Source organism: Anser cygnoides, chromosome 1, assembly GCF_040182565.1.
Source record: "Anser cygnoides isolate HZ-2024a breed goose chromosome 1, Taihu_goose_T2T_genome, whole genome shotgun sequence".
NCBI classification, from domain to species: Eukaryota; Metazoa; Chordata; class Aves; order Anseriformes; family Anatidae; genus Anser; species Anser cygnoides.
Genome location: NC_089873.1, coordinates 123,926,108 through 123,935,110, shown reverse-complemented (window position 1 = coordinate 123,935,110; position 9,003 = coordinate 123,926,108). Strand labels below are relative to the sequence as shown.

At 43.5% G+C, this 9,003-nt stretch overlaps 1 protein-coding gene across 26 annotated transcripts in view; it reads right to left on the bottom strand.

Moving 5' to 3' along the window:
- Positions 1–1,437: 1,437 nt before the first annotated feature.
- The window catches only part of DMD (dystrophin), a 1,239,454-nt gene continuing 1,231,888 nt past the window's right edge, over positions 1,438–9,003 (bottom strand). For all 26 annotated transcript variants that reach the window (XM_066990426.1, XM_066990428.1, XM_066990433.1 and 23 more), the window contains one exon: positions 1,438–3,921. In XM_066990426.1, coding sequence (XP_066846527.1) covers positions 3,824–3,921 — 98 coding nt within the window. In that variant the 3' untranslated portion in view covers positions 1,438–3,823. The remainder of the gene's footprint in view (positions 3,922–9,003) is intronic.

Genomic DNA, 9,003 nt, shown 5'->3' with positions numbered 1-9,003 from the left:
GCAGTCTCGGCACTCTCTGGTGAGCTGATCCGCTTGCTCGGAGCTAAAACAAACTCCCAGGGACATCTCTGAGTGGAGTGTGAGCTGGTGGGGGAGGACTGACTGGGATTTGGCGTGCCAGCTGACAGCGTGAAGTAAATTTCACCTGTCGGTATTGTTCAGCATACCACGGGCGCAGGCTGCCTGCGGCTGCGCACACTCCACACCGCAACGTGGGAAGGGGTGTGAGGGATGGGCACCCTCAGCAGGGATGGCCATGGGGTCCTGCCAGACCCCGTGCCCCAGGGCTGCTTCCCCTTGCCCAGGAGTGAGAGATGACCCTCTGGGATGCCTGGGGGATTTCCATACAGGTGCCCCATCAGACTGCTGAGCTGGCTAGTGTGGCCTCAGCCTGTCTAGCTATCCAGAAGGTACACGCTCACGCACCCCTCTGTACCGTTCCAGTTCATTTAGGTATTTAATAAGGCCATTCACAGACCTTACACCTCGGGCTCACCGCCGGGCTTAAAAGCCAGCGGTGTCTCCTGATGCACAACCAACCTCAGCACTGGCGACGGGGAGAAAACCAGCCTCCCTTTTCCTTAACCGAATTAATAGGAGATACCTCGTCACTGATGGCTGCTGTGCCTCATGGATTGCTAACATTTGGATGAGACTCAAGTACAGCAAAGCACTCATCGACTGATGTATGTATGTAGGAGTGAATCCAGAGTAACTCGAGTCTGGAAGAGTAGATGTGGGATGCATATTTATTTCCTCAAATTAATGAAATGAGGAAATTCATACCTCCTCCTTCATGGTATTATCAAAAGTATGTGCAAAGATATGCTTCTTTTTTTTGGTCTTTTTATTTTATTGTTGTCAATTATATTATTTCTGCCACTGAAAGGTAGCTCAAAGGCAGAATCGTGATACAACTGAGTGGAGTCTGGATATGAAAACCTACGCGTCCGTATTTCTTAGATATGAGATGGGACCCATGTGAGCAGCCTCTCTGATGGGAACACACACTTCCCAGAGCCCTAAAGAAGAGGGGGTTGTTAGTATTGTGCTTGGTGGCAGCGAGGCCACTTAGGCATTAGACTGAGGAAATGGCAACATTTGAATCTTGCCTCCGCTTCACCGAGCAAAACCGCCTGTGGATTGCGCTGAATTTCATCCGCCTCTGAAGCAGCGCACACCGGTCCCGCAGAACAGCTTGCATGCTTCGAGTGGCTTCTGCTTTGCCCAAAATACTGATGGGGAGAAAGAACAAAACCAGGAGGAGCCTCTCGTCCTCTCCCAACCAAATCCTGAGTGCTACGTGGGCACTCTGCGTACAGAGCCGAGGCCCGGCGCCGCCGGCACCAGGATGCTGCAGAAGCAGGACGTGAGGCAGGGCCACCGGAGGGGAGCTGCTCCGGACGGCTGCAGAACCTCAGTAAAAAACATGACACGTTTTATAACATAATTGCGTGCTTTATTGATATACACAGTAAAGCAGTATATAATACAATAGTAAGGCATATATTTGGTGAAATTTGATATGTTGTGAAAAATGCAGTAAAACTGAAGTTTATAAAAATAATTAGTAAATGTTACAGTGTTGGTGTTAAAACACAATATATTATGATATCCAAGTAATAACCCAGTACTGAGTAACAATGAAATAACATGCCATATGGTATTTATGTATTCAATTACACTGATTATGTTTTACAGTTTAATACTTTGTCATTATAAGGAATATGAAATAATTCCCAAATTATGCTTAAAAAAGCAGCGATAAAGCTTTCAACTTTTTAAATATTTTTGACAGACTCACTCCAAAACTAAGATCTATAAAGTAAAACAAACAAAACAAAACCCTGATGAAAACAACCGTGCAATCCATTTTCCTCCATTTTTTTTTTTCTGAAGAGCAGGTTTAATGTATAAGGGAAAAAAAAAAGAAGAAACCCAGCTCTTTCTCAGATCTCAGTTTAAACCTTCTGATAAAAAAGACCGTGAGAAACACAGAGGGTTCCTACTGTAATAAAGTGTTAAAAAAGCTCTTTATTATGAAAGCAGAGACTTGGGGGGATTGTACTTATTCTTTGTAAATTATTGTCATTATTCTTTAAATGATGAGACCTGTTCACACAATGGACGAGTGGTGATGTAACATTATCTGTACGTAATTGTCAGGAACACCACAAAACCAAAGTGAGGTAGAAATAGCATGACTAGCCATGTTCAATGTTAACTAGCATTCAAAATAAAATCTTTCCCAAGTTTAATTACACTTCATACAAGAAGAGGTAACGGATTTTTACTCTTGCAATATAAAGTCAGACGGTGTGTTTCTATGTATTCTAAGATAAAATTAAAAGCTGGTTAAGAAAATGAAGTGGTAAAGCTTTTGCTGACAGCACCTCATACCCAAACCTACCTCTCACGAGTTGCAGTTAGGTGGCTAATCTGTTTTTCTGTCAGTTCCTCTCTTTCTCACTTTATTGTTAATTGTGCGGTATTACTTGTAGAGAGAAATGGGGAAGGAGAAAGCATCAGGGCCTTTGTTTTGATGATAAATATATCATGGAGCAGTGTGGCTACCTTCACCTGATTACCATACACGTGTAAGAACAGCAGTAACTCTCCTACAGCCTTTCCCAAAGGTTGCTCGCTGCATTACAGCTCCTTGGGACCAGCCGCTGTAGCAGGCTGAGACAAGAATTGCGGAAAGGTCCGTTTGTATTTCCCAGAGGATCGAGTAGCTCTGTGTTCGTTAACAGCACCGGAAGCTATACAAGCAAAGATGCTCAGTGAGAAACCTACTTGTGCTTCATGCCAGAAGCTGAGCCCACATGGGGTCAGGAGGGAGCTTCCCCCTTTCTTCTCTCGTGTGCAGCGAAGTGATGCTAACGGTGGCAGCGGCAGGGGAGAGCTGTGCCCCGCTTCTGTGAAGCACGGGGTGCTGGCCTGGCCAGCAGAGTACCGGACAGTAAGGTCCAGAGGTTTGATCCGGTAAGGCAATTTCTACGTTCCTTTACTAATAACATTCAGGAATTTAGTCGGCAGAGGAAACACCGGCGCATAGGACAGTCATTAAATTCTTTCCTTTCCTTCCTTCTTTCCGTTTTTTTTTTTTTCCATTCATTTTTTGCAGACTCTGTCATGTAATGTGCTCTTTCGTTTAATTATTGCAAACTAGCTGTGTGATTCCTGTAACTGTTAATTTTATCGGAAAGAGGTGAAATAACTACCTTTGCTGGAAGTCCAGGAGATTTTTTGTAAGCCAGCCCTAGTCAGACAAAACCAATGAGAAATGTAAGTTGGCCGTTTTGATGTTGCTGCAGGAAATACTTTTTTTTTTCCTTCTTTTTGACAGGCAAGGAAAAGAACACAGAACATGAATCTCTCTCTGATGCAGCTGCAGAGCTGAAATGATACTAAACAAATGCACTGCCTCAATATTTTTTTTTGTGTTTTTTAAAGGGGGTTTCTATAAACAATTATTTTTATAAAGCACACTTTAGTTTACAATCTTTCTTTATAACTGTTATAAATTTTTTTAAACAACCCGAAATGCGTTCCATATAAAGAAATGGCAAGTTATTTAGCTATCAAGATTTTACATGTAGTTTTCTTATAATTTTTGTACAATTGCATAGACGTGTAAAACCTGCCATTGTTAACAAAACAGTAACAGACTTAGGAAACTACTGAAATCTACAGTATAGTACCACTACCCTTCACAAAAATATAGATTTGTTTTCTTGTAAACTCTTACAGTCTAATCCTCTTTGTAGTATGAATATTATAAAAACCATGCGGGACGCCTGAAGTTGTAAAACACATCTTGCTATTCTAACACCTTGTCGTCGGTCATCACTGTAACTAAGGTTTCCATTGCTCTTCCCAAGTCATCTGCCATGTGGAAAAGGCTTCCTACATTGTGGCCTGAAAAAGAAAGTCAAAGAAGAGGATATTAAATGAGAAAGAAAATACTGCAAAAAGAATGAAAAAGAAAAGGCCAGGTACAGATAACATCACTCTGCGAGCAGCTCACCACCACTCTCAATGGACTACACCAGACAGTCTCCTGGACAAGCATGTGTCATCATTAGCAAAAGCTGCCCGTTTCGCTAAGCACTTAACAGCAATACTAGCTTAAACAGCCAGTGTAAACTACGTTGACAGTAAGCCAGCATGTTTGTGTTCCAAAAAAAACCCAGTAGTGAAGAAACTGTATTGTAACAAATGTTCACCAAAAGCCACGATTAAATCCAATGACATCACAGGAAAGTTTCCAACTGGTTCTGCAAAGTGTTTGACCACTCTATGTTCTATCAAGGAGAAAAACAGAAACAAACAGATCAGCAGTAATTAACTACATCATTAAAGCCAAGAGGTCCCAACAGGATGTCCGCACAGGTAACTAAAACAAAGACCAAGCTCAACGTCTGCAGTTTATTCCATATTTTTAATGATACCCTTTGCTTTTCAGTCCAATGAAAACAAAGATGCCGCAATTACCAAGCAACTACTACGCAGTGGTTTATTTGCACATTTTTCCTCACTGGTAACCACTGTAAAGTCCTGAGATGCTATAACCACAGCACGTGGACCTCCTGTGCAGAAGTGATAAATAAGCACAAAAATTCTGGAGACGAAACCTTTAACTTCGTCTCACACTCATTTTTACATTGTTGCAAAAGGAAAGTTAAAGGTGGCAATGCTGATCAGCAGCAAGGAATTGCTTCAACAACGTTAGAGACTAAACAGCCTCAAAGGTAGGGAGATTGAACTGCCAAAAGTCATCATTCGAGGCACCTGGCGTTCAGCTGGACTCCAGCTGCTGCTCAGAAGAGGGTGGGTCTCCTCTCTCAGTCCTGCCGCCCTCTACGACTGTCTCAGATGCCCCCTGGCATCTCACATGACAGAAATACGGTTCGATCAGCTGAACCCCATCTGGAGTCTCCCTCCTGAAAGTGTATGACTGCAGAGGGAATATGACAGAGATCTGGACACCCCAAAGGATAAGCACTCAGTTCAAGATTTCTTGCAAGGACAAGGAGGAACAAGCAGACAGAAGGTCTTAAAACAAACAGAAGGAAATTATATTCCACACAGCATATAATTACATTACTGAACTCATCACCACAGGCTGATGTAGAGGCCAAACACATAAATGAGTTAAAAAAGGCATTAGAAAATAATCATGGAAGCAAGATTTATTTAAATGCAAAGTGCATGCGACCTCCAGCTCAAGCAGTCCCCAAGCTGCAGAGTGCCAGCAAGTGGAAGTATTTAGCAGGGGAAGAAAACTCAATAAAGCTCAACGTTGCTGTGGCTGGAGGGGTTGATTTACTCCCTGAAAGTACTTGCAGTAGAATATTTGTTTGGGAAAGCACTGAAACCTCAAAACTGTCTGCCCACAACTCTGCTTCTCGGGCACACTTTGCATTAGCCTAAGCGCTGAGTGCTTGCCATGGTCCAGGAGAAAGCAGCACCCAAATGAAGACAGGACATGACCGGGACATCCCAGATACACCTCCTATGCAAGTCACTACCTATACGGTGCAAGAGCCTGACTGTTAACATTGCCCACCTACTGCTGTTGTCCCTCCTGCCACAACTGTCATCTTTAACAACAGGAACGATGCTTCCCTGTGGGACAAACCAAGCTCGCCAACACAAGCTGGAAGAAATGCCCGTTCCCTTCCAGATGTTCGAGGATTGTGGTTGGCATTTCAACAGCGCACAGGAGCCTGGAGTGATGTTAGTCAACATTCACCAGCATGTACGGAATAGAAAACAGATGACCTAAGAAATATCCAGAGAAGCTTGTTTCTCCCGGAGAACTACTACCACCACTTTTTACATTCAAATACTACTTTTTTTTTTTTTTGAATGTAGCTTTCACTCCACAAAATTATGTCACATCTAAATGGTAACTACTCAACAAGCTGCCAGCTTCACAGTGAGCTGTGCTGTGCGTGGCACTGTGTCTGGTATCAATACAAAGAAACACTTGGTTCTAATCTACTTGCACTAATGTACAGAGAAATAGATGCATCAGACAGTAATTTCATATATAAATCATTAATGTAGAGCCATCTATTCATCCTAAGCAAAACCTTCTAATTTACTCATCAGCTTGTCAAGTAAGAGCATATGAAAAATTGCTGCCAAGTTTTGGTCAAAATATAGCTTACTTTAAAGTAAATGTGTGCTACCACATTTATTTTAGATGGAAGGGATAATATCTCTTCATTGCACCAGGCAGGCTGTAATTAAATGCTAGCATAAACTTTCATAAGCAATTCTAGTAATGGTCCTTAATCTTCATCTACCTCTATTATAGATCTCTGGCTGAGAACAGTCCAGGAAATTTGACCACAGAAAGGGAAAATCTGACACAGTCATAGGAAAGCAGTAATTTTAGGTGAGAGATTCTCAGGTAGACTGAAACATCACTGCCGCTGCTTTGCTCTACTTTCCAGAAACTTTGATATGCTTAAGTATATTTATAGCATGGGGTATCAAGGCCGTATCAAAATAACGCTGGTGTAACCTGGGTAACCTGCATCATCCCTACAAATCATCCATACTGACCCTGCAAGCTACTTTCAAGCAGACTCCAGGCTTTAAATGCGCTTCTTCCTCACCTGCAGCAGCCCACAGACACCAGACAGGAGGGTGCTGGGAGCTGCAAAGTGTTAACCAGCAGCAGGAGGCAACACTGCCTGTGGGATCATGATCCCTCATTCGGGTTCATTGCCATCTGTTATTTCTAGGAACAGTGATGGGATTCCAGGACTTTTCAGGGACTCCAACACCACTCATTTCCAGCTCAGGAAGAGTGATCACCCTTCCATGGATTTACAGCAACTCGAGCTGCTAAAGCCCATCTTCAGAAAAAAATAGTATTAGTTAATATTATTTTGTTCTATCAGACACAGAGCTGTGAAGATAACAAAAGCAAGCTGATTTTATAGAAAGAGTCTACACCTAGAAAGAAAATATAAAATCAAAAAAATCTTCAATCAAAAGAAAATATGAAAGTCTTCCAGAAGTCTGCCACAGTAGGTGCAAAATGCTGAATCGCTCAGGCAACTAAAACACAGGCCAAGAAGACCTAACGGATCCAGAGATCCCTAGATTAAATACTTTTAATGCATACAAATTACAGGAACGTATGCTAATGCTTTCTTCTTTTCTCTATTAATTTCTCTGTTATTTGTGAAATAACCACGCTTTTAGTCTGATCTCCCTGCACAAAAGCTGCAGGGGGTGAGGCTGAGGCGATCACGCAGACCTAACTCCACGTTCTCCCTGCATCACGGACCACAACTTCCTCTGCGGAGAAGCCGAACAATCGCGTGCCTCCTCCTGAGCCATCCGAGCTCAGCACCCCGGGCACGATCCTAACCCTCCGCCACTGCAGTGCGCGCTAGCAGCTGGGCCGTGAAGCGCACCGCGCCTGGAGGGGAGGACGCGGGGCAGCAGCGCAGACAGGCAGCGCCGCTCTGCTCCTGCCACTCGCCACAAACCTCAGCCAGGCACCACCACACTGCCAGCGGTTCGGATGTGGTTTGGATGTGAATCAAACAGCAGAGCTCTGAGCCGGGGGGCCCGGGGGCTGCTACACACGTCCTCCTGCCAGCTCCGCACCCTGTGGCCATCCCTAATGGGGGCGGGCGTCCACACCGAGCCTACCAGCTTCCACGTTAAATCTTTCTGAAGCTGCCAAAATCAAGCCTTCCAACACGCAGTCACTTTAGGTGCTTCTGTATTTATTTAATGATGTCTACCATGCTTTGGGTTTGGGCTTTTTAAGGACCTCGCACTGCTTTGCATTGCACGTTGAGAGGTGCTCACCATGCAAACTACCTCAGCGTTAAGGACATCACCAGCCCAAGAGCAGTTCTGCAGCACAAAATAAAAGATAAAAGTCCTTCTTTTTTTACCTTACGCCTCCTTGCAATGGAACCAGAGGCAGACTGGACAGGTGGTCTAATTTAGATTCATGACTCCTCACCCGCTGCAAAGTGACCTGCACAGCGGAGTACGGCATTTCACAGGTTTTCCGCGAATCCTCTGCAGGCAGCCAGCCGGGCTGCGGGCAGGCAGCACCGACCTGGAGCAGGCTGCCCTTGCTCTGGGGCACTCTGGTTTCTGAGCCCCTTTCCTGTAGCTCTCATGACCTGAGCAACCTTTTGACTGATGCAGGGAAAAATATCCGGGATAAGTGCTATGGGGCAGTTAGGATTTTGCTTCTCTTGCACATGGGAGTGGCAGTAGGACAATAAAGACTGCAAGTAGTTGAAAACAACATACGCAGTAATTTCTTGGTACTCTACCTGTAACAAATACACCCTCTTCTAAGAGCTCAAATGCACTGTTTCTATATAGCTCTGCTTTTTCTCATTGCATACTTGCTTTCTTGTCCTTTGTGAGATTGAAAAGACACTGACGTTTTTAATTAAGAAGCAAATGAGAAAAATACTGTCCCCAAAGCACTTAGAAAAATATATATCATAGCCTCCCACTCATTATTATTAATATTTTTCATATAACTCCACAAAAGAAGGCATTAATTCCATTCTTCTTTTTTTTTTCACATTAAAGCTGAAGAAGTTTTATCCATGCTTCAGGCACTGAAAGGTTGGAAGATGTTATTTAAGAAAACTACTAGCACAGTCTTTGAAATGCAGCAATAACACTCAACATGGGCATGGACAGTGTCAGCTTAGACATAAAATGGAGGGAATACTAATACAGGTGCATTTGCTTTGAAAGCAGGAGATTCCTCTTTCTGCAGACACTAGCTACATCATTTTTGGTTGCACACAGAATGATGTGCCTCGTATCTGCTGAATTTGCTTTAGAGGCTATACTGGAATTAAGGCCCTTGGGTGAGGGTGCAGTAATTGAATATCAATCTCACAGTACAGCTTGTCACAGAAATAAATGTGGAGCATTCAGACTCCAAAGAGTGGACAGAACGTAAATTAAGAAACCCCAGCACAATGCAGT